This window comes from Panthera onca, chromosome C1, assembly GCF_046562875.1.
Source record: "Panthera onca isolate mPanOnc1 chromosome C1, mPanOnc1 haplotype 2, whole genome shotgun sequence".
NCBI lineage: Eukaryota > Metazoa > Chordata > Mammalia > Carnivora > Felidae > Panthera > Panthera onca.
Window position 1 is genome coordinate 121,246,590 of NC_138346.1, and position 27,658 is coordinate 121,274,247.

General features: G+C 36.4%; 1 protein-coding gene across 2 annotated transcripts in view; it reads right to left on the minus strand.

Moving 5' to 3' along the window:
- Positions 1-27,658, minus strand: part of MAN1A2 (mannosidase alpha class 1A member 2) — a 177,837-nt gene that overhangs the window by 87,929 nt on the left and 62,250 nt on the right. For both annotated transcript variants that reach the window (XM_078451526.2, XM_078451527.1), the window contains exons 5-6: positions 27,167-27,247; positions 9,173-9,267 (exon numbers count right to left, since the gene is read on the minus strand). In XM_078451526.2, coding sequence (XP_078307652.1) covers positions 9,173-9,267; positions 27,167-27,247 — 176 coding nt within the window. The remainder of the gene's footprint in view (positions 1-9,172; positions 9,268-27,166; positions 27,248-27,658) is intronic.

A 27,658-nucleotide genomic window follows, 5' to 3' on the forward strand; every position in this document is an offset into this window, starting at 1 on the left:
CTCTCATTATGACCCTGAGATCTTCTAATGACTTAACTAACCTCTCCTGCAGAAAATTAAAAACCAAGAATCTATGAATAAATCTAACAAAATTTTTCTAATTTCTGCTCTCATTATGACCCAGAAATCTTCTAATGACTTAACTAATCTTTCCTGCAGAAAAAAATTATAAACTCTAGATGAAATACAAACTGGCCTAAAGTCACTGGAGAATAAAACAAAAGTGGTCAGATTCCAAGGACAGTGGAAACTTGCAAATATGGGCAAGTATGGGGTAAGTTTCACACTTTCTTACAGCTTTTACCCCAAATTCAAAGCCCATACTAGGCAGAACAGAGAAAATCTGACAGAAAACTTGCAGTCCTTCTGTCTTAAAGAATCAGAAGCCAGTTTTTGCAGCAATTACAGCTGCTGAACAAAGAGGGAGAAAGAATGCTGGGGAGAAAAGAGCAAGAAAGGGGAAGCCTCTAGTTCTGTATATGAAGTTTGTCCCTGGCTGCCATGCGAATCAGGAATGCTTGAAAACAGAAACAATGCTCTGGAGCAATACAGGTTAAAGATAAAGAAATGAAATGAATTGAGACATTGTTTGAAGTTTGAATCCAACTAAGAACGAAGTTAAAGGACTACTTAAATCCCTCTCTCCCCCCCCCCCCCTCTCTCTCACACACACACACATACACACACCTAATCGTAAGAGAATCCAGAATTTCCATAACAAAACTTTCAGAATGTCCCAGATTCATTCAAAATGCTACCCAGCCTCAAGTGAAAAGCTAATCAATGACACCAACTCCAAGATGGCCCAAGTGTTAGAAATAGTAAGACTTTAAACCAGGTATTCTAACTGTGCTTTATGAAATACAGGTGTGTTCACAATGAATGAAAAGACAGAAAATCTCTATCTCAGAAACAGAATGAGAAAGAATCAGATCAAAATTCTAAAAACTCCACTGCGTGGGTTTAAGAGCAGATTAGAGCAACTTAGGAAAGAGTCATGAAGACATGAAGACAGATCAGTGGAAATTATTCAGTCTGAAGAACATAGGAAAAAAAAAAGATTGAAAAATATAAACAAAGACTTCAGGGACCATGACACAAAAACAAAAATTCTGAAATACAAGTAAATGACATTTCAGAAGGAGGTAAAGAAAGGGGAAGAAAAAACATTTGAAGAATTAATGGCCAAAATTTTACCATTATATTTGGTGAAAGACCTAAATATTCAGATTCAACAAGCTCATCAACAAAGTCTAAGGAGGATACAAAAGAAATAACAACCAACATAAACCTGAGGCACCTCTTAATTGAACTCCTGAAAACCAAAAATAAAAAAAATCTTAAAAGGATTCAGAGGAAAAAGACTATATATGTATACGACAAAAATCATTTAAATTATGACTTAATCAGAAACAATGGAAAACATATGAGAAACAATGGAAAACATAGGAGAAAGAAACAATGTTTTTGAAGGGTAGAAAAACTCACCAATTAAAAATTTTACATACACTAAAAATAAAATCCTTTAAGAATAAAAAACTTTTTTATAAAACACTTTTCAAACAAAGAAATTCAAGTGAGAATTCAAGCCTACAAATGAGCATTACAAGAAATACTAAGGTTCTTCAGGCTGAAATGAAGTGGTACCAGATTAAAGAAAGGTCAGATCTTCAGAGAGAAACAAACAGTACTAGATATAGTAACTCCCTGGGTAAATACTAGAATATAATTCTCCTCAATTCTATAAAGTAAATAGGTCTGTTTAAACTAATATTTTAATAATGCGTTTTGAGATTTAGAGTGTATTAAATGCAATTCATTTCACAACTATGGCATATAAAGGATGGGAGGGAGGAGATGAATGGAAAAGTAGGGTTGAAATGTTACTATACATAAGTAGTACAATATTAACTCTGTTAAATGAAAAATTAATTTTGTACCCCATGATTTTATAGCAACCACCCCCAAAATATAATAAATTAGTTAAATAAAAGCACTAATAAACTAAAGCAGAATTCTACAACATTTGTCAATTCAAAAGATGTTAGGACAAAGGAAATGAAGGAAGGAAAAACAGAACTTACACCAAAAACCATAAAATACTTAGTAATAAATCTAACCAAAGAGGTGAAAAATCTATACACTGAAAACTATAGAAAGCTTTTGAAGAACTATAGAAAGAAATTGAAGAAGACACAAAAAAAATGGAAAAATATTGCATGCTCCTGGATAGGAAGAACAAATATTGTTAAAATGTCAATACTACCCAAAGCAATCTACATATTCAAAGCAATACCTATCAAAATAACACCAGTATTCTTCACAGAGCTAGAACAAACAATCCTAAAATGTGTATGGAACCAGAAAAGACCCCGAAGCCAAAGCAATCTTGAAAAAGAAAACCAAAGCAGGAGGCATCACAATCCTGGACGTTAAGCTGTATTACAAAGCTGTAATCATCAAGACAGTATGGTACTGGCACAAGAACAGACACTCAGATCAACGGAATAGAACAGAGAACCCAGAAATGGACCCACAAACATACGGCCAACTAATCTTTGACAAAGCAGGAAAAAATAGCCAATGGAATAAAGACAGTTTCTTCAGCAAGTGGTGCTGGGAAAACTGTTCAGCGACATGCAGAAAAATGAACCTAGACCACTTTCTTACACCATACACAAAAATAAACTCAAAATGCATGAAAGACCTAAATGTAAGATAGGAAGCCACCAAAATCCTCCAGGAGAAAGCAGGCAAAAAAATCTCTTTGATCTTGGCTGCAGCAACTTCTTACTCAACATGTCTCCAGAGGCAAGGGAAACAAAACCAAACACGAACTGTTGGGACCTCATCAAAATCAAAAGCTTCTGCACAGCGAAGAATGAAACTATCAGCAAAACTAAAAGGCAACCGACGGAATGGGGGAAGATATTTGCAAACGACATATCAGATAAAGGGTTAGTATCCAATATCTATAAAGAACTTATCCAACTCAACACCCAAAAAACAAATAATCCAGTGAAGAAATGGGCAAAAGACATGAATAGACACTTCTCCAAAGAAGACATCCAGATGGCCAACTGACACATGAAAAAATGCTCAACACCACTCATCATCAGGGAAATACAAATCAAAACCACAATGAGATACCACCTGACACCTGTCAGAATGGCTAACATTAACAACTCAGGCAACAACAGACGTTGGCGAGGATGCGGAGAAAGAGGATCTCTTTTGCATTGTTGGTGGGAATGCAAACTGGCGCAACCACTCTGGAAAACAGTATGGAGGTTCCTCAAATAATTAAAAATAGAATTACCCTATGACCCAGCAATTGCACTACTAGGTATTTATCCAAGGGATACAGGTATTCTGTTTCAAAGGGGCACGTGCACCCCAATTGATAGCAGCACTATCAACAATAGCCAAAGTATGCAAAGAGCCCAAATGTCCATCGATGGATGATGAATGGATAAAGATGTGGTGTGTGTGTGTATGTATGTGAAATAGATAATTCCACAATCACAGTTGGAAACAGTTTAATACTTCGTGTGTGTGTGTATACATATATATACATACATACACGCACATGTATATATATATATGTATACACACACATACACATATGTATATATATATGTGTTTATATATGTATACACACACACACAATGGAGTATTACTCGGCAATCAAAAAGAATGAAATTTTGTCATTTGCAACTACGTGGATGGAAATAGAGGGTATTATGTTAAGCGAAAATAGTCAGAGAAAGACAAATATCATATGACTTCACTCAAATGAGGACTTTAAGACACGGAACAGATGAACACAAGGGAAGGGAAGCAAAAATAATATAAAAACAGGGAGGGGGACAAAACAGAAGAGACTCTTAAATATGGAGAACAAACAGAGGGTTGCTGGAGGGGTTGTGGGAAGGGAGATGGGCTAAATGGGTAAGGGGCATTAAAGAATCTACTGCTGATATCATTGTTGCACTACATGCCAACTAACTTGGATGTAAATTTAAAAAATAAAATAAAATAAATTAAAAAAAAACAGAACTTAAATCAGACTGCAGCAATAATTACATTTCATGTTAATTGATTAGAAGGCAGTTATTTTCATACCGGCAAAGTCCAACTACATGCTGTCTTCAAAAGAACTAAAATTATAATATGGTTAGGCTGAAAGTAAAAAGAATACATCAGGAAAGTAGTAAGCATAAGAAAGGTGGAGTAGCTAGATTAACATCTGATAAAACAAACCTCCAAGCAAAAATATTACCAGACATGAAGAGGAGCACATCATAATGATAAAAGGGTAAAGTCATCAGAAAGACAAATCATAAACATGTAATACCTAAGAGTAAAGCTTCAAAATACAGGAAGCAAAAATCTGACAGAAATAGAGTGAAGTAGATAATCCCATAATCACAGTTGGAAATAGTTTAATACTTCATCTCAGCAACTCATAAAAGAAGTATACCATTAATTAACTTAATTAAAAATCCAGAAAGACATAGATAATCTAAACAACACCACCAACTAGCTTAACCTAACATAGAACATTACCCCAACAACTGCAGAATACAGATTCAAGTGTATTTACCAACAAAAACCATATGCTGAGCCACAAACAAGACACAATACATTTGAAGAGATTGAAATTATACCGAATATCTTCGCTGATCACAATTAAATTAGAAATCAAAACAATAAGGTATCTAAGAAACCTCCCTGATTCTAAAATTTGGCAAATTAAACAATACAATCGGAATAACTGATCTGCAGGAAAATACAGATGCTGGCGAGGATGTGGAGAAACGGGAACCCTCTTGCACTGTTGGTGGGAATGCAGACTGGTGCAGGCACTCTGGGAAACAGTGTGGAGGTTCCTCAGAAAATTAAAAATAGAACTACCCTACAACCCAGCAATAGCACTACTAGGAATTTACCCAAGGGATACAGGAGTACTGATGCATAGGGGCACATGTACTCCAATGTTTATAGCAGCACTTTCAACAATAGCCAAATTATGGAAAGAGCCCAAATGTCCACCAATCGATAAATGGATAAAGATGTGGTTTATATATACAATGGAATACTACTTGTCAATGAGAAAGAATGAAATCCTGCCATTTGCAGCAACGTGGATGGAACTGGAAGGTATTATACTAATTGAAATAAATCAAAGAAAGATAGTATTTGATGTTTTCACTCATATGTGGATCTTGAGAAACTTATCAGAAGACAAGGGGGGAAGGGAAGGAGAAAAAATAGTTATAAACAGAGAGGGAGAGAGGCAAACCATAAGAGACTCTTAAATACAGAGAAAAAACTGAGGGTGGATGGAGGTGGGGGAGAGGGGGAAATGGGTGGTGGGAATGGAGGAGGGCACTTGGGATGACCACTGGGTGTTGTATGTAAGCCAATTTGGCAATCAATTATATTTTTAAAAAAGGAATAACTGATTTGTCATAGAGGATATTCTAAGGAAAATTATAAAATACTTTTAACTGAAAAATGAAAATAGCATTAAAATTTCTGGGATGAAATTTACAGCTTTAAAATTCTTATAAAAATAAACAAATAAATAAAATTCTTACAGAAAAAAATGCTTATTAGGGAAAAAAGAGGTAAAAATCAAAGACCTAGAGTTCCAATGTAAAAGCTTTAAAAAGAGCTAAGTAAGTACAGAAGAGGAAAAAAAATTGAAATCAATGAGACAGAAAACATAAATCATAGAATTAATGTTACTAAATTCAGTTAAAGACAAAAGTCAGTTCTTTGAAAAGATTAATAAAACTGATAAATGCCTACCAGGATTGATAAAAGGAGAAAACAAATTACCAGTATCAAGACTGAAAGAGGGGTTATCACTATAAAGCCTAGAAACATGAAAGGCATAAGAAAGGAACATGTACAACTGCACACCAAAATCTTTGATAACTTCCATGAAATGGATAAATTCCTTATGAATACTATTAACCTGACACAAAATGAAAATAAAATCTGAATATCCATATATACATTTATATCACATATATAAGATATGTTGAATATACATGTATGAAATATGTATGTATATACATACATACATACATATAGTTGAATATGTTATTAAAATCTTCCCACAAGAAAACTTCTAGCCCAGATGGTTGTGTAGGTGAATCTATCAAATATTTAAGGAAGAAGTAACACCAGTGCTTTCAGAAAACAGAGGAAGAGAGACTATTTCCTACTTCATTTTATGAAACCAGATAACTCTAAAACAAACACAGCTATACATTAAAGAGGATAATGTATTATGGCCAAGGACTATCCCAGGAATTCAAAGTTGGTTGAACATTTGAAAATCTAACAATAATTTACCATATTAACAGAATAAAGGTGAAAATGTTATGATCATCACAGATGAAGAAAAAGAGTCATCTGGCATTTCTCAACATCCACTCATGATAAAAACTCTAAGTAAAATAGGGAGAGAAGGAATTTCCTCAACCTGACAAAGGCAATTGATGAGAAATCTGCAGCTAACACTATACGTGATGAAATTTTTTTTAAAAAGCAATATTACAAAAACCTTTACTAGAAATCTAGAAGACATAAAAAATATAGGAGACAATCTTTTTAACAAAAACTGTAAACCCAAATGTTACAGAAGACATATTTGAATATATAAAAATTTAAAACTTATGAATAAAAAATTAAAAATAAAGCAAAAAAAGCAAGTCTAAATGTCCAATAAATTTACGAAAATGATGCTCAAGTTCACTAGTCAGAAAACACAAATGAAAATAACAATGAGTAACACTTTATAGCCATCAGTCTATCAAAAATTAAGCAGAACTTACACCTGCAGACATTTAGGTACTCTCACACATTGTAGGTAGAAATATGATGAAACTATAGTCTTTTTGGAAAACATTTTGGGAGTAACTATTAAATGTAAAATGCATATACCCTTTGATCCAGCAATCCTACATTTGAGAATCTGTCCCACATACAGCCATGGGGCACCTAGGTGGCTCAATCAGTTAAGCGTCCGACTCTTGATTTTGGCCCCAGTCATGATCTTGTGGTTGTGAGTTCGAGCTCCGCGTAGAGCTTCACTGGCAGCGCGGAGCCTGCTTGGGATTCTCTGTCTCCTGTCCCCCTCTCTCACTCTGCCCCTACCCTGTTTGTGCTCTCGCTCTCTCTCTCTCAAAAATAAATGAATAAGCTTAAAAAAAAAAAAAAAAAGACACACAGCCTCTGATCCAGCAATCATATTCTTGAGAATCATTTTCAGAGAAAAATTCTCACTACAAGAGGACATATATAATAGGATACTATTGTTAAAAATGTTTATGGTAGCAAAATAATGGAAACAAATACCATTGATAAGGCAATGATTGAATAAATTATGGTACAACCCATGTATAGCATTGTAGCCAATGTATTTTAGGTTACACTAAATACGTTTCACTAGGTAGTCATCAGGAAGTCTGACTTAGAGCTTTATCAGATGATCTGGAAGAGTATTTCCCTGAGATACTGTTGAGTGAGAAAAATAAGAGGCACAAAAGCAAGCATCCAAAAAACCCACACAAAATTTTTAAACTTGCCCCAGAGCCTGTACCATACTGTAGAAGGTAAACACATGGGGCTAACATAGGTTGGTTTTCAGGCAGCAAGAGAGGACGAAAGCCTATGTGTGGGACACGTGCAGAGCTCAACCAAAAGAAAAAGAAAAAGCTTTAAAAAAATAGGTAAATAATTAGTTATGATCTAAACTCAAATAAAATGTGTATTTGTGTGAATATACACAGAGAAAGTGAAAATTAAATTTATAAAATGTTCAAGACAATGATCGTTGAATGCCTTCCCACTTTCAGCTCGATCTGAGTTTGAGGTTTTGTGATTTAAGAAAAAAGTCCTGCAGTCTTTCTTCGCTTTCTTCAACTCATAATTAAATTTTAAATTAATAATAATTCTTATTATTTAGGAAAGTTATAGGATTCTGACAATGGTACTGACAGAAACCTCAGAAAATCTGTCTTAAAAATAAGGAATGAGAACAGATGTAGTACGTCGTTTGGCCATCTCTTTTTGTGTAGGTCACTGTGGAACTCCAGCCAAATTATCCCCCTCACAAGGAGGTAATTTATATTATAGATAGAGCATGAAATCAGAGAACAGTGAAGTTAAATTTAATGTTCAGCATTAAATGCTAATTTCTCAATGGAAATCTAAACTCTATACAGCTCTCCATTATAAAGAAATAATTAAAATAGATCACTTTTTTCAAATAAAGTTGTTACAGAATCATGATTCCAGAAAAATAAGTGTTCCCAACCTTCATTCTAAAGGGCCTGGCAGCAAGAACAAGAGTCAAATTTTCATGTAATTTCCAAGCTCCAACATTGAGAGGAATAATAAATTTCATTTGGAGAAAAACGTACGCAGTAAAAATTTCAGTCAGCATAAATTATTTCAATGCAAGTTAGATATACTGACATTACCCAATTTTTAAAATTTTAATTATATATCTTTGCATGATTTATAAAGTTATCAAAATTTTTTCTTTCATCTATTTCTAAGTGAAACCAGTGTTTTCTATCAGAATGGAACATACTGCAAAGAATGTTGAAGAGTTCACTTTGAACTTCAACAGTACAAACACCATAATAAGAATCCTGGGGTCAACATCATGAATTATTTTCTCCCTGATCATTCAATAATAGGAAGGCCTGGTTTTAAGGCACGTTTGTGGTACACAAAAAATTAAAGAGGCAAAGCACTTTGAATCCATTACAACACGAAATGGAAATGAATAAGCAAATAAAAGAAACATACAGGTAAGGAAGAGAAATTTACACTTAGAGAAGCAAGCAGTAGAAACCGGAATACAGTTAAGGCAGATGAATTGTTCCAAAGTGAAGAACTTTTAAAAAAAAACAAAACAAAACAAAACAAAAAACCAAAGAATGTTTTAAAGAAATATATTTCTGCATATATGTAGAGAAAAACAAAAAATCAAAGAATGTTTTAAAGAAATATATTTCTGCATATATGTAGAGAAAAACAATTTAAGTCTTATAAAGTATGGGGAGGGCTGATCATTAGTAATTTCTAACACTAAGTTAATCTAATTCTTTCAGAACAGGAATAACCACATAAAAATAAAATTTACCTTTTCAGATTCACCATTGCCCAAGGAATCCCAGTGGGTGTGTTAAAGGCAGGAAGGAGTTTCTCAGCCAGCTGAACTGCTTTAATCTTGAATATCTGAGATCAAAACAACATAAAGGAACTTTTTATAAAAAAAATTATAGCCACCCATTCATAAATTAAAGCCATTGTCATTTGCTGATCTCTCACAGGTCACATACTACACAGAAGTACAAGGAGAAAAAAGGGCATCTCTTTGGTACCATGAAGCATACAGCAATCAGAGAAAACGTTTGTAAACTGGATACTGAGGAAAGCTGAGTATGTAATGGCCTGAAATTATAATTAACTGAAAAGAAAGGATGTGCTTTTAGTGTTAATATTATCTGTATTTTCAGCTGGCAAAAGTCTAAGAAATGTCAGGTTATGAAATGTCCATCCGATGGTATGCAAGCTTAGCACAAACATTAAAACAAAGATTTGGATAAATGCCCTTGAATTACTGTAAGCATGTTTATGTCTCAACATTTTCCATCAACGTCTATCCACATTATTAAAAAGAAAAGGTCTGAGTTCCCATTCCAAGTCTGTTAGTTATAAATGCTTCAACTACTGCTATTTGGGGTACGAAACAATAAACTACGCTAGTATCAGTGGTTTCCAAACTTTTAGAATCATGCACTACTACCAAGATATTCAGAGTAAACTTTCTAATATTCTTAGCATATCCAAATGGATATGCCTCTCTATCCCACCTTTGGAGACTGTTGACTTAAAGGCTCCAAAATGAGACTGGGTCCCAATAACCTAGTAAGAAAAAAGGCACATTCTCCTATATGCTTCAAGCCTATCTTCTCTCAAATTGATTTCAAACTCATCAGATATTTCAACTTCCATCCGTCCACTGCAGTCAAATATTTTTGATAAAATATTATTCAACTCTTCAAATAAGGAGTTGAAGGTCTGGAACAGATCAAAGTTATATGTTGAGGTTATATTAAACAAAGCACCCCAACATTACTGGGGGTAGAAGATATCAGAGAGAAATACACACAAGCTAACAAAGAAATAGGAGGTTAAGATGTTTTTGCAAGGTTCCTTAAATGAGGCAAAACTTCTTAGCAAAACTTGTAATTAGATATTCTCATACATCAACAATTTACCATTTCCTTGAATGCCTACTTTGACGTAAAAGTCTCAAGAAAAATGTAACAATTTAAGGTTAGTTTTTGTTTCTAGAGAGAGCATGTGCGTGTGAGTACATGAACTGGGGAGGAGCAGAGGGAGAGAGAGAATCTCGAGCAGGCTCCATGCCCAGTGCAGAGCCCCACACGAGGCTCGATCCCACGACTCCAGGATCATGACCTGAGCCAAAATCAGGAGTTGGACGCTCACCCGACTGAGCTACCCAGGCACCCCAAAGTTAAAGTTTTAACAATTTTCTCATATTCATCTCATATTCAGGAAAGCAAATGTAAACTGTTCCCCTTATGTTAACATTTTTATCTTAATAAAGTCTAGTTACATTATATGGTGAACAGTACTACTTCTGTTTACCATGAGGACAAAGGGACGAAGTTCTTACCTAATGTTAATATCACGGATTTGTTTTTATATCACACCTTTCCTACATACAAAAATTAATGTTTGGGGTGCCTGGGTGGCTCAGTCAGCTGGGCGTCCGACTCTTGATTTCAGCTCAGGTCTATCTCACAGTCATGAGATAGAGCCCCACGTCAGGCACAGGGCCTGCTCAAGATTCTCTCTCTCCCTCTCTCTGCCCCTGCCTGCCCCGCTCACGCTCTCTCTCACTCTCTCAAAACAAACAAAAAACTAATATTCAAAATGGTAAAATGCTTACAAACATAAACTTTTCTAAACAGAAAGCATTCTCCTTTCCCTTCCATAAGTAAACTTCCAAAAGATATTTTCTAATTTTCAACTAATTGGAGCCATCAATAGCAGATAACATATATAGTAACCAGTTATAGTACACAGCCCCCCAAAACAACACCCCAAAATCACAGAGAACAATTTCCTTATATAGTATGCTTATCTCAATATATTTACAAACATACAAACTCTTTAATGATAAATAAATTATAGCCCTACATTTCTCATTTTCACAAATATTTTGGTAGACAGCAGCAACAGCTAATTTAAAACATACTACTTTTTGGCAATGCAGGCAAGTTAATACAAAATCCAAAAAGTGTCAAAGTAAAAAAGAAGTCTCTTTTCCAGTCCGATTTCTCCACTACACAGTTCCTTCTACAATGCAGGCAGCTATCAGCTTCTTAAATGTCTAGTAAATACCTTGCACTAAATTAGTTCCATTGTATACATGGTTCCTAGCCTTGTCACATCAAATCCTCATTTTCTGACTTTTGCAGAAACAGAAATGCTATTAACAGTTTACACACACACACACACACACACACACACACACACACACACACACAGAATCTTTGTCTTTGTCTCTCTCTGAAACATGGACTATCATGCACTCTATCCAGAACTTGCATCTTTCACTTTACTGAACCTTGGAGATCTTTCCAAATCAGTCCACAAAGGTCTACCATAACCTTCTCTTTAGTGGCTGCAGAATTTCTCCTTGTATGGATATACTGTAATTTAGTCAGTCCCCTATGTGACAGACATATGTTTCCGAACTATGTGACTAGGTAAGATAAATTCTCAAAGGGGAACCAAAGTATTGATGGGTATATTCATTTGTAATTTTCATAGTTAATGCCAATTTGTCTTCCACACACTTTGCCAATCCATATTCCTATCAGAAGGTATCAGTAGCCATTTCCCTGTATTCTTGTTAACACAAAAGTCATCAAAATTTTGATTGCTGCCTATCTCATACAGACAGCTCCCGATTTTACAATTGACAATGAACATCTTACAATTTATCAACTTTACAATGGTGTGAGAGTGATAATGCGTTCAGGAGAAACCAACTATAAATTCTGATCTTTCCCAGGCTAGGGATATGTGGTAGATACTCCCTTGTGATGCTGAGCGTAGGCAGCAAACCGCAGGTCCCCGTCACCCGTGGGGAGGTGAGGGTGAACAACTGCTATACTTTCAACCGATCTGCACTACACAGCCATTCCGTCTTTTGCTTTCAGTACAACATTCAATAAATTAGAGGAACTACTCAATACTTCCTTATAAAAAAACTTTATTATAAGGTACATTATGATTTTGCACAACTGTAGGCTAATGCAGGTGTTCTGAACACATTTAAATGCATTTCCAATTTATAGTATTTTCAGTTTTTGATGGGTTTACCAGGACATGACCCCACCGTAAACCAAGGGAGATATGTAGTTGAAAAAGGAGACTCCGTTATCATTTTTATTTTCATTTCTTTTATTATGAATGTGATAGATACTCAACACTCATCCAAATCTCCTTTCAAGCACACCTTCAAATACTGCAAAGGGTAGAAAACTACATAATGGCATCAACATTGCCAAGCATCCTTAAATATGCAATATTTGGAAGGAAGAAGTAAGTGATCTGAGGCAGTGGCCTTGCAAGCACAGTGGTGAAGGTATCTGGTTCTTCTGGTGGCTCTAAAAGAAGTTTGAATGACTGGTCTCTGTCTTCATAGGGACCCTGTGAGTAATCAAGGCAATGGAATTGGTGCTCAATTAGATACACAGTATGTTTGGGCATTTCTCCCGGCTGCATGGTTCCAAGCTGTATTATAACAAAAATACCTGATGTCATGGCCCTCCCAAAGATTCTGTTAACGAGTCAGTACCCTGTAATAAATCACTAGGTAAACAGATTCTGTTTTCTGCTATTATGATTCTTTTTTTTTTTTTTTTAACGTTTATTTTTGAGACAGGGAGAGACAGCATGAATGGGGGAGGGTCAGAGAGAGAGGGAGACACAGAATCTGAAACAGGCTCCAGGCTCTGAGCTGTCAGCACAGAGCCCGACGTGGGGCTCGAACTCACGGACCGCGAGATCATGACCTGAGCCGGAGTCAGATGCTTAACTGACTGAGCCACCCAGGCGCCCTTCTGCTATTATGATTCTTGATGGATACAATCATGAGTGCACATCAATTATTTCACATGTTTAAGAGGCTCAACAATATTAAGACTTCTACAACATTTCATTTATTTACAGAAAAACTTTTATGCGTCCAATGTGCATTATGTGAAATCCCCCAGTTATTTTTACCAGAACAAATGGTGGGCAATGGGACAATGCTAAAACTTCCTAAGAAGACTTAGGACCAGAAGAATTATTCCTGGGTGTGGAAGAACTGGAAGAAATGGGGTTAAACAGATAGAATGTGGCAAGATTACAAACAAACTTAAAATAGAAACAATGAAACTTAAAGTAACACAACTGATAACACAGAACCACTGTAGATTATTGAGAAGGGAGGTGATATTAAATGCATTGGTACTTTTAATTGTTTTTCTTTACTGAATTAAATTAGTAACAGAATATTCTTCTAGCCTGTTTTCAACCTAGCAGAGTGAAAATACAGAAGTGAAGAGTTTAGAATCCCCAAATGACTCCCTAGGCCATTCAGGGTAAAAGTCCTTTAAGAGGCTCTAAATCTGTATAAGCAATGAATCTCTATGACTTCTGTGCCTCACTCTCTCCTTCCTTTCTCTTCCAGCAACCTACTTCAGCTCCACTAACCTTTTTTGTTGTTCTCTGAGAATGCCAGTTATGCTTTTGCTTCGCTGTCTCTCCCTTTGCTATCCCTTTCTAATAAATGCTCTTATAAAAAGATGTTCTCATGGCTCTCTCTTATCTCCTTCAGGTCTCTATACAAATGCTACTCTTGCACACACTCCCTGACACACATCCAATTTGAAATTAAAACCCCTTCATCCTCTTCCATGCTCTGTTTTTCCCCTTACTGCTTACCAGTAACAGTGCACGTATGTGTAGGTCTACGTGTGCAAACACACACATGCTCTCACATACCTACCCTGTTCATTCCTGTTACCCCCACAAGTAGAATGTAAACCATAGATGGGCAGAAGCGGTTTTATTCACTGTTTTATTCTCAGAACTTAAAAGAGTGCCGAGGCTATAACCAGTACTCAACAAGTGTTGAATGAATCAATTTAGGAAGCCAAAAAGCACAGAGATTTATAATAAGTAAACTATCTTCTTTCTCTTCCACACCAACCCAAATCCCCGAAATATCTGAGGCTAATATGCCAAGGTTTTAAGAGCTTAAGATCTTCTACAGAAATGTTGAGATGATGACAATGATGATAATGACAAACACATATTAAACCCAATCAATTCTCACAACACCCCAGTGAGATAAATAATGTTACTCCCGTTTTACAGGTTAGGAAACTGAGGTTTAAAACAAATAATTTAATTTGCCCAAGGTCATACAACTAGGAAGTGGTAAGCCTGAATTTAAGCCTAGGCAGTCCAGCTCCAGAGTCCATGTTCTTGCTTGACTATTCCACTAATTAGAGACAGACACAGATATCTAGATACTGACATCACGATATAGACACAGAGGAAGACAAAAGACATTCCCACACCTTGCATTATTTAATCTTACCTTCTGTAGCCAATAATTAAATTCCTCAAAATATTTCACTAATTCATTGCGTATCTTTCTGTCCTGTATCTTACATCCTCCGTTTTGAATGACAGTTTGGGCTGATATAAAACCTGAGTTGTCAGTTACTTTATCTTAGTGGTCTAAAGATAATCACTCCAACATCTTCTGGCTTCTCTTGCTATTGAGCACTCTGCTGTCAGCTGTCATCCTTCTGTAAGTAATCAGCCCTTTCTCTTTAGTAGCTTTTCATATTTCCTCCTTATTCTTGGTATCTTTTCCAATATTGACTTTCTATCATTTATCCCATTAAACTCATCTAAAGTTCCCACTAAACATTCTTTGAAACCTCTCACTCTGTATCTCTCTTTTTTAATATCCCTTCTTCTTAATTTCTTTTTCTTAATTTCTCTCTTTGATTCATTTTATTTCATTCTGGATGAATTTTCATCATCACCATGAACAGAAACATCCTTAAGGGCTAGATAAGTGTTCCTTAGGACCAAGTGAAGGTTACTACAAGACTGTAGGTTAAGAGGTAGAAACATATTCTCACACACACACACACACACACACACACACACACACACACACACACCTCTCACTCAAAATGAGCCTACAAACAGTACTTCCAAACTCATGATGAAATCCAAGATTTATGCCATTTACAAACTAACAAGTCAGCCTACCACATTTTCATGAATGTCTACAAAATCGTGAATATCTCTGACTACTGGGTCAGAGGCAGAGAACTGAATATTATTCACAGCAAAGTGTCAGCCAAAGATCTGAGTTTATCTACACTGGCTGTACCTGGCCCACCCTCAGCCCCACCTCAATCTCACAGGTATGATCCAAAGGGTCCCCAATGGATTCCTGCACACACAGTGGACTGTGCTGCAGGGGAAGAACACTGAGCCTGGAGAATGTCTTTTACAGTAAGTGAAAGCAAGCCTACTTGATGAGATTAATTCATGCCTGCAGGCATGGCCCTAATGACCTGGGTAAAGAGCAGTCAAAGCCTTGTATTTGTGGTCTTCCTGGCCAAAGTGTGCAGGGACGCTCAGGTGCTACGTTGTTTTGCCTTCCTACCCCTCCACGTCAGCAGCAGTGCTGCCTTCCTGTAGCAGCAGTGAATCCACTCTTTTCCAATGCTTGCAGAACCAGCTTCATCACCCTCAGTCCTCACTGGAGACAGCAGCGGGAGCACCGACCTGCCTGCACACTGTCATCAGAGGTCTGAATTTCAGCTCTGCTTAGCCCTTCCCCCTACGGTTTCTAAGATTTAGGAGTTAAAACCTCTTCCTCATATTCCCTCAGCCCTGGTTGCCCTCCTGTAGGAGCCACCTCCATGATACTTTAGAAAATTCTTTTTAATCTTGCACCTACCTAGGTAACTTTATGCCTAGTTAACAATTCTGTATATTAAATTCTCTCTGTTCAAATAACTGGCATTGTTTCTGTCTCTTATTTGGACCCTGGCTGATAAATACATAAATATTTTGTTATTACTATATTTGCTTATTTTAAAAACCAGGAAGATGAAAATTTCTAAAACTCATACACAGTTCCTGTATTCTGAACCAAGTACTTTGATTCATTTCCATCCTTTTACCTGTAAGGACACACAACTGTTAAGTGGTTAGATTTTTATTCTGTCTTTTCCTGCTACTAACATAGTAACACAAGTACCTTTTCAATTTTTACAAAACTGTCTAATTTACTGTATCCTTTTCCTCTCCTCCCACTCACTCCTCATACTATTTCAACATGGCTTCTGCCCCCATCATTTCATTGAAATGGATCTTGCTAACAATTAGCTGTACATTTCAGCATCGATCGCTTAGTCATTATTGACCAGTTCCTCCTTAAAACACTTTCTTCCCTCGTGTTCAGACACCCCACAATCTCCCTGCCTCCTTCACTGAGTCAGACTTCTCATACCTGACCTTTTAATACTGTGTTCCTCCAGGCTTGATTCCAGGTCCCCCTCTCTTCCTATTCTAAATTGTCTCCCTGAGCAATTTCACATGTGCTTGCTTTCAATTATCAGCTACACAGCCACTGATTCCCAACTTTGTATTTCTCATCAAGACTTCTCCAATGAGCACCAGCTCCATTACATCTGCTTACTACCTATTTCCACTTAAACAGAGCAAACTCCCCTCACACTCGAAATACTTAAAATGAACTGATGATCTTCCTCTCCCAAATTAATGTTCTTAAAATGCTCAATTTCTAGTAACTGTCCCACCATTAGTCTAGTACCAAAACCCTGAAATCTGGGGACGGATCCAACTCCTCCTCTGCCTCATCCCACCCACAACCTCCCCCCCACCCCCGCCCAATCTTTTGGAATTTGCCTCCCAAATCCCTTGAAATCATTTAATCTCTCATCTCTGTAACCCATCGGAGTCCAAAAAGCCATTATTTCTTGCCCCCAAATACCACAATGGTTAATTAACTGGAGGGACAGAACTCACACACACACACACACACACACACACACACACACGCATGCACAGTAAGCTCTAACTATTTGTCTGTAACTTACTTTTGTCATTTAATACATCAAGCATATTTTTCCTAGATAAAATACATCAAACTTACGTACACAGTTGTATAGTATTCTATAATATTCTATAGTAAGTATTCTATAGTAAGAGATGTATTAATTTATTCAACCATTCCCCTCTAGATAAATCAGGTCTTTTCAAACACTGGCTACTAAAAACACTACTGCAATAAAATATCCTGCTAAGTATTTCTTAAGCATCCACATTGTTACTTTTAGATAATATATCCCTAGAAGTGGGATACCCTGTCAAAGAGAATTTTATATTTTAAATGTTTACTGGACACCACCAAATTATTTTCCAAAAAGTTTGGATCATTTATATTCCCTCCAAAAGCTTATCACACATTTGTTAAAATTTAAACCATACACTTGAGAAACTTAACAGAAGTCCATGGGGAAGGAAAGGGGAAAAAATAGTTACAAACAGAGATGGGGCAGGGGGGAGGCAAACCAACAAGAGATTCTTAAACACAGAGAACAAACTGAGGGTAGATGGGGGATGGGGGATGGGGAAGATGGGGAAGATGGGGAAGAGGGGAAAATGGATGATGGGCATTGAGGAGGGCACTTGTTGGGATGAGCACTGGGTGTTTATATGTAAGCCAATTTGACAATAAATTATATTTTAAAAAATTTAAACTATACCTTTAATTACATCCATACAATTAAAGTGAGTGCATTTCCTTATAGGTAAGTGAGCAATAAAATAATCTTTGAGCCGGTCCTTGAAGTTCTTTACCAGGCAGAGAATGTGGAAGGGTTAGAATCCATCTTACACATAAAATTATGGTAGAGGTCTATAAACATATAGGAAATAAAACAATGTGGTCTAAACACGTAGTTTCATGTATGCAGAATTTTGAGCTTCTCCTCCGTGGCTCCTTCCTGCCCTGGATTTCACTCCTAGATTTCTAGCTCCCGGGGTAGCTAGCTCCAAACTCCGTCTTCTGATTTGACAAACCAATAACCATAATCATGACATCCACTACGACGGGTATTGGCATAATGTTAAACATGTAAGAATGTGTACAGATATGTAGATGAACTCACACCTTTAAGAGGAAAATGTTAGTGTATTTTAAAAAGGTTATCTGGGGCAGCAAAGCTTAGTGGAATGTTTTGCCCAATTACCAGCATGTCTATAGAGAAGGAAGAGGTCAAATTTTCCATGGAAATAGCAGCAATTCCTGGAGGAATATCAGGTTTTCCAAAAATAAAATGAGAATGAGTGCAGTAAAAACAGAGATGACTAATATTTAAACCAGGAAATATCTGGGTCAAAAAGGGCTATTCTATTTGCTTAGAAAGTCTCCCTGAGCTTATTCGGAAACGATCCTAAACTATAGGCAACAGAGTACATTTGTGTTTTAGTGAAGATAGATTTTGTTGTTGTTGTTTACTTTCTTTTTATTATCTGTAAAACATGGATTAAACTCCACATAACCATTTCTCTATTCTATCTGACAGATTTCAGATGCAGTTATCCACGTAAATTATGTTATCATCTTACTAAGGGAGGGATACCACTTTGATAACCATTAAAAAAATGAGAAGAGACAATCCTGTAAAAGAAATGTCATATATTAGAGGCTAACATCAAGTAAACATAATAAATCATCAAGATTTTTTTTAACTTGTGAATACTTAATATAAATAGCCTTGCTCTGAGAAATAAAATGATAAAGTTTCACATTTATTATATTAATAAATCAACAGGAGAGAGGAACACTTTGTCAGATGACATGTAACCCTTATTTGGTTCCCTGTACCAGAAAACAGAACGCATGTCAATGTTCTTTACTCTAGTTACAGACTACCTTAACATAAGAGATGCACTTTGCCAAGTTATAAATTAATTTTCTGGCTTATGTAAGATGTAGGAATTTCTTGTACATCCAGTATTACAGTAATGTCATATTCGAATTATTTTTCAATGTTTAATTCATTTTTAGCAGATCTGAAATTTACTATTGCTTTTCCAGAATAATTATGAATCATAGTTTTCGACGTAAAATGATCAAGAAGAGAAGTATAAAAAGGTCAGTAAAATTCCACTGTGTGAAAAAGTCAGAAAAGTAAAACATGTTCTCTTTATATGTACCTGAGTAGACTATATCCTAAGAAATCGATTTATGACGTCTACCTCAAATAAGTGAAAGGATCCATCACCCCTTAGCAACACAGACTAGTTACCACTTGAGAGAAAGTCAAAGGAGGAAGAAAAGTAAAGCAGGATCTACTGAGTCAGGCACTATGTTAGGCAGTCACACAACTGAATCCTCACAACTCTCAGGTGAACGCTCTCACGTTTTCATAGATGAAAACAATTAGGTTACAGAGGTAAACAGCTTGCCAAATAGCATGAAAAGGAGGCAGAGTAGGGACTCGAGCCTCTGATCTCCAAAGCTATGTGCTTCTCTCCACTTTGAAATGTTTATTCTGGAAGTCTGATGCATAAAAACAGCAAATATGAAAATACTGGTAACATCATACACTTTTTCAGCATGTTACTACTGTTTTCCTATGACAGGAACAACCAAACTCTCAACATCTTGCTTCAACTTTCAGACTAGGAACCTAATGTGAAACGGCCAAGGCTGGCACTTCTCTTTCATAAGCTGCTCATAATTAATTTTGAATCATGTGCCTTTTGATACTAAAATGAATCAAGTTTGTCAGCTACACCCCAAAAACTTAGTACATGCTCAGGTAAGCATGGAAATTTGGAAAAAAAATGCTCTCCTTTCTCAAAGACATCTTATAATGTCTAATTTGGAAACAAATCTGAAACTGAAGGCATCAAAACAGTTCCATTTTCTTCCTCCTTTCATTATTTAATATTTCAATCCAGAAGCTCCTGAAGCTAGGGGTCTGTGCCCAAAAGGTATGCGTAGGGTGCACACAGCACTGTCCCGGAGAGGGGCTCAGACCAACGTGAGGAAAGGGAAGCCAGCCAAGCAAAGGGGAATAAAATCCTAGAGGGTCCGTGTGAGGAAGATGCACTGAACAAGGTGGCAGGCAGCATGCTGAGGGCAGCAAAGTGATTTCATACAGCAGGACGAGGCAAGTGGATTAATATGTGAGGAATAATAAATAGTAGGCAGGTTTCACACTATCAGAAAAGAGTGTGAAAGATGAAAAGGCAGAAAGCCAGAATAAACCTTATGGTGTTGCGCTGAAATTAGAGCTATTAGTGTGAATTCGTGGCTGCCAATATTTGGAGATCAAAACAGAAAAGAGTATGGACATAAACGTTAGTAAGCAGAGTAACAGCAGCCCACGCCTGGGGGAGGCAGGGCAGAGCCAAGAGAGACCCCCTCTGAGGCGCAGGCCTACAGGAAATGCCTAAAGCTGAGGACAGAGCCAGAACATTAACAAAACTTGCCGACTGGGCCCACCCTAAATACAGGGTAATGTTAGAGGAATCTGAAGCTAGCGGTGCACTGTGGCTCATCTTAGCAACAAAAAATCAGAATGTGGTTCCATCCCAGTCTAAACTGACTGAACTCCCGACACTAACAGCACAGGCACACTGCTCCAGGCATGAATACCATTAACCTCAGTCTCTACTGTCCCACACATGATGTTTGGCATTCAATCAAAAATTATGAAACACCTTACGAAGGCAAGAAAAAATAATCCACTTTATAGAGACAAAGCAAGTGACAAACCAAGCTTGGTGAGGTTAAAACAATCTGAGAATTTAAAGTGACTATGATTACCACGTTCAAAGACCTAGTTAGGGGATAAGGTAGCAAGCATGAAGACAAGGAGGACCTGTGGCAGAGAAACAGAAATTATTAAGTCAAATGAAACACCAGAAATAATTTTTTTAATGTTTATTTATATTTGAGAGAGACAGCGTGAGTGAAGGAGGGGTAGAGAGAGATGGAGACAGAATCTGAAGCAGGCTATGTGCACAGCGCCCGACAAGGGGCTTGAACCCACAAACCATTAGATCATGACCTGAGCCGAAGTCAGACGCTTAACCGACTGAGCCACCCAGGCGACCCTCTAGAAATATATATATTTTTTTAAATCAAAGTAACAGAGACGCAGAAAGCCTTCAGTAGGCTCAAAAGTAGATTCAATGGAGCTGAGAAAAAAAGAAAAAAATCAGTGTACTTGAAGATAGGTCTATAAAAATTACCCAAACTGGAACACAAGGAATAAAAAAGCAGTGGGTGGGGTAAAAAAGAATACCTATTTCAAGAGCTATGAGACAATCTCAAAGAGTCTGATGAATGTATAATTGGAACTTCAGAAGAGGCAGAAAAACATTTTAAAAGATAATGAATAAGATATCAGACCATACATCTAAGAAGCTCAGAGAACCTCAAGCAAGATAAATAAGTCCTACTCGCCCCTCCAAAAAAAGAAAAGTAAAATCACTCAGATTCTTCGTACACAATAAAATATGAACAGATTATCTTAAAGGCAGCCAAAGCGGGGGAAAAGACACATTACATATAGAGGAACAAAGAATTAAAGCAGACTTCTCATCACAAACTGTGCAAACTCTAAAAGCTAATGCAGTGACATCTTTAAAGTGTTGAAAGGAAAAATAGTCAAACCAAATTCTGTAACACAAAGAAAATGTCTTTCAAAACTGAAGAAATAGACTTCCCAACCAACAGAAACCGAGAGACTGCACAACCAGGAGATGGGCACTGTACAAAAAGTTAAACGAAGCCCTTCACACAAAAGGAATATATACCAGACAGAAAGCTGAACCTACAGAGAAATGAAGACCAACAAAAATGACTGAAAGATTAACAGGCATTTTTTCTTTTTATTAGGCAGAAAAAAACAAAAGAGGAATGAGGAACAGATGGGTCAAATGGGACACAACTAACAATGTTACAGATTTTAATGCAACTGTATCTGTAATTATATTGAATCTACATGGTCTAAACAGACAAATTAAAACCTGACTGTCAAAGCTTTCTACAGGAAAACCAACTTTAAATATAAAAACATATAGGGTAAAAGATGTACGATACACACATTACATAAAATAAAGCCAGAGTGACTGTATCAGTATCAAAGGAACTAGACTTAAGAACAGAGAATGTGACCAAGGATAAAAAGAAAAATTTTTACATAAAAGGATCAACCAAAAAGACAGAACAATCATAAAATAGGTGTATACCTAAGAATAAGCCTCCAAAACACATAAAGTAAAAACTGGTAGGACTGAAAGGAGAAACAGGCAAACCCATAATTATATTTGGAGGTTTCAAGACTCCTCACCTAGTATTTGACAGACCAAGTAGACACAAAATTAGTAAAATTACAGAAGATCTGAGCAACACTATGAACTTCCTTGACTTCATTGATTTTTTTTTACTAAAACCACAACAGAATACACATTCTTTTCAAGTACACATTCTTTTTCAAGCAGGCCATATTCTGACCCATATTACCTGCCTACAAAAATTAACTAGAGAAACAGGAACCCTCTTGCACTGTTGGTGGGAATGCAAATTGGTGCAGCCACTCTGGAAAACAGTGGGGAGGTTCCTCAGAAAATTAAAAATAGACCTACCCTATGACCCAGCAATAGCACTGCTAGGAATTTACCCAAGGGATACAGGAGTACTGATGCATAGGGGCACTTGTACCCCAATGTTTATAGCAGCACTCTCAACAATAGCCAAATTATGGAAAGAGCCTAAATGTCCATCAACTGGTGAATGGATAAAAAAACTGTCATTTATATACACAATGGAGTACTACGTGGCAATGAGAAAGAATGAAATATGACCCTTTGTAGCAACATGGATGGAACTGGAGAGTGTGATGCTAAGTGAAATAAGCCATACAGAGAAAGACAGATACCATATGGTTTTCATATGGATCCTGAGAAACTTAACAGAAACCCATGGGGGAGGGGAAGGAAAAAAAAAAAAAAAAAGAGGTTAGAGTGGAAGAGAGCCAAAGCATAAGAGACTCTTAAAAACTGAGAACAAACTGAGGGTTGATGGGGGGGTGGGAGGGAGGGAGGGTGGATGATGGGTATTGAGGGGGGCACCTTTTGGGATGAGCACTGGGTGTTGTATGGAAACCAATTTGACAATAAACTTCATATATTGAAAAAAAACATAAAAAAAATTAAACTAGAAGTTAAGCTTCCAACTCTTGTTCTCAGCTCAGGTCTTGATCTCAGGGTAGAAACGATTGAAAGATATATGGAAACCCTGAAATATTTGAAAATTTTTAAATATACTTCTAAATAACTCCAGAATCAAAGAGAAGGAAAATCAGAAAATATTTTGAATTAAAGGAAAATGAAAATATATCAAAATTCAGAGGATGCAGCTAAAGAAGGGCTGAGAAGCAAATTTATGGCGAAATTAGAAAATATTTTGAATTAAAGGAAAATGAAAATATATCAAAATTCAGAGGATGCAGCTAAAGAAGGGCTGAGAAGTGAATTTACGGCATTGCTGTTATATATTTATTTATTTTTTATTTATTTTATTTTTTTTTTTGAGAGAGACAGAGCGTGAGCAGGGGAGGGGCAGAGAGAGAGAGGGAGACACACAATCTGAAGCAGTTCCAGATTCTGAGCTGTCAGCACAGAGCCTGACACAGGGCTCAAACTCACAAACTGAGATCATAACCTTAGCCGAAGTTGGATGCTTAACCGACTTAGCCACCCAGGCGCCCCTTATATTTTTTTAAAAAAAGAAAGGTGTCATATTAATGACCTAAGCTCCAAATCTAAAAAACTGGAAGAAAAAAAAGGGAGCAAATAAACCTCAAAGCAAGCAGAAGGAAGTAAACAAGAATGAAAGCAGGTATAAAATTGCATGAAATAGAGAAAAATCAGTAAAACCAAGTTCTTTGAAAAGATCAATAATATTAATACACCTATCTAGACTGACAAAAAGAGGTGAAACAGGAGACACTACTAGCGATCCCACAGATAGGAAAAGGATAATAAGGGAATATTACAAACAACTTTATGTCTACTATTTACACAACTGAGAGGAAATAGGCAAATTCCCTGAAATACACAAACTACAAAAACTACTCAAGAAGAAATAACCTGAACAGTACTATATCTACCAAAGAAATAGAATAGTTTTAAAACTTAAGTGAAAAAACAAAAACAAAAAACTCCAACTGCATGGCTTCAGAAGGGTATTTATTTTCCCAAACAAGTAAAGAAGAAATAATGTCAACTATACACTAACTTCTCCAGAAGAAGAAGAAGAAAAGAGGAAACACTTCCCAACTCATATTAGGAAGTCAGCATTACTCTTATATAAAACACACACACACACACACACACACACACACACACACACACGAAGACATTAAAACTACATATAGATAAATATCCCACATGAATATAAGTGGAAAAAATTCTCAACAATGTTTCAAATTAATTCTGGCAGTATATAAAAAGATAATACACCATGACCATTTTGGGGTTTCTTCCCAAAAGTGCAAGCTTGGTTTGACATTCAAAAATCAACCAATATCAACAGATAAAAGAAAAATCATATGTGTATAATCATCTTACTAAATACCACAAAAACATTTGACAACGTTCAACATCCATACACACACACACACACACACACACACACACACAATCTTAGCAAACTAGGAATGGAAAAGATCTTCTTCAAGGTGATAAAGGGTATCTACAAAAAACCTATGACTAACATTTATGCTTAATGGTGAAAGACTAAATGTTCTTCCTGTAAGATCAGGAAATTGATAAGGATGTAAAGCAAGACAAAGAAAGAAAAGAACTACACAAAAGAAATTGTTCCCTATACAGAGAAATAAAACTATTCAATGATGACATGATCGTTTACAAAAAAATTTCCCAATCTATTAAAATCTATTTAAAAGTAACTAGAATTAGTGAATTTAAGAAAATCTCAGGGTACAAAGGTCAATATAAAAATCAACTGCATACTGCACAACATGAATGTTGTTCTTAATGCCACGGAATCATATACTTAAAAATGGTAAATGGAGGGGGCGCCTGGGTGGCTCAGTCGGTTAAGCAGCCGACTTCGGCTCAGGTCATGATCTCGCGGTCCGTGAGTCCGAGTCCCACGTCGGGCTCTGGGCTGATGGCTCAGAGCCTGGAGCCTGCTTCCGATTCTGTGTCTCCCTCTCTCTCTGCCCCTCCCCCATTCATGCTCTGTCTCTCTCTCTCTGTCTCAAAAATAAATAAACGTTAAAAAAAAAATTTATAAAAAAATGGTAAATGGAAACTTGTTATGTATATTTTACAGTATTTTTAAAAATGATAAGCATCAGGAAGTTATCTAGTGATAAACGAAATGTCCTACATCAGCTGAAAATTTCAATCTTTATTAAAACTTACTTTCAAATCAATTGTATTTATATCCACCGGCAATAAACAACTGGAAATTGAAATAAAAAATATAGTACCACTTAGAACCAAAAAGCATAAAATATGTATAAATCTATCAAAATATGTAAAATATCTACATGCTAAAAACTAGAAACACCAAGGAAGAAAATGAAAGGAGGATACATCATGTTCATGGCTTGGAAGATTCCATATTTGTTAAGATATCAATTTTCCCTAAATTCATGTATAGATTCAAAGTAACCTCCATCAAAATCCCAGTAGAATATTTTGTAGAAATCAGCAACTGATTCTGAAGTTTATATAGAAAATAAAGTACCTGGAATAGCCACGACAATTCTGAAAAGGAACAAAGTTGGAAGACTCACACAACCCGATTTCAAGACTTCCATAGTAACGAACACAGTGTAGTTCACACAGTGTAGCAAAAGGACAAACACATGCAAAACAACAGTCTAGAAGTCGACTCACACATATATGGTTAATGGATTTCAAGAGGAGAACAAAGTCAATTAAATAAAGGAGAGTCTTTTCAACAAATGTTGCTAGAATTTTTGGATATCCAGAAGGAAAAAAAGAAAGCTCAACCTATACCTCACAGCATGTATAGAAATCAACTCAAAATGAATTATAGATTTAAAAGTTAACAGTAAAACTGTAATACTATTAGAAGAAAACATGAGAAAATCTTCCTGACCTTGATTAGGCAAATATTTCTTAAACACCAACAACAAAGAAATCCATCTTTAACAACATATACAACAAAAGATGAATTTTCTTAAATTTACAGAGAGCTCTTACCATCATTTAGATCAACAAACCAATTAAATATGTAAGTTTCTCAGGAAATGAAGCAGAAATGACTTATAAGCTCTTCCTTTAGGTTCTCTTTCACCTACTCTCCAAACCCCATCCTTTAACCCACACCCGAGTAGTAGCAAAAAGGAATTTCCAACACCCACTTTCCCATCACAGCAGGTCACAAGTCTATGTGTATTACATATACCAAGACTTCTGGAAAGGAGAATTCAGAGTTGTTCCTGTGTTGTTTTTTTAAATTTACAGCAAAAACTTGCACTCAATTTCGAATCAGGCAGTTTTAATAATTAATTTTTGGTCTTAGGAGGATCCATATTCATGCAACCTGATTCATTCCTTAATTCTGATCTTATTAACTGCCCCCCTGCTCCTTGTTTCAACCGTGTGATTAATTGCGGTGGGAAAATCCTGGAGAAGGATTGCTCCTGCAAAGGAGAAGGGGTATATACAGAGATAGGACCTGTGATTTTACTTGTTTTACTGAGATTCTCAAAACGGCAAAATCATTCTTCCCAAGGCCAGTTCTACCTGAAGCAGCCAGCTCTCTCAGCAAACCTTTACATGTGTTCAATATTAGTCAATTAAGCAAAACAATATGCTGTTAGGGGAATCTTTCATTATTTTATTAAAGTCCATTCAGAGCCCTTCCTCCAAACAATGTATTACTTGAGTGGCTCACCTCTTCTCCTGAAAGGTAATACGCTGCAAGCAGGCCTCCAATAAATCGAATGTTGACTTCAAACACAGACACCTCTGAATTCTGTGAAAACATATTGAAAATATTCACATACATATTAAAGCTTTATAGTTTCCAAATATTTTCAATTCTTCATAAGTTTCTCACAAACGCCCTGTGGAGGATGGTTTTTCCCGCTTTCCACATCTTCATTTCTCACGCAACTGCAATCTCACCTCCCGTTTATTAATGTTACTGAAACTCCCCTATTATTGTCACCATGGCTTCCTATTGGCCGAAACCATTTGTGTGTACCTTACACAGCACTGTGAAATTATCAAGATATTTGATGCTCTTGACTAGTCTCTCCTCAAGAGAGCCTCCACTTCTTGAATTCTGGAACAGCGGTCTGTCTACTGATCCCTTTCCCTCCATTACAGCATACTGCCCATCTTTACTTATATTTCTCATGAATTTTAAGTATTTTTTCCTAGT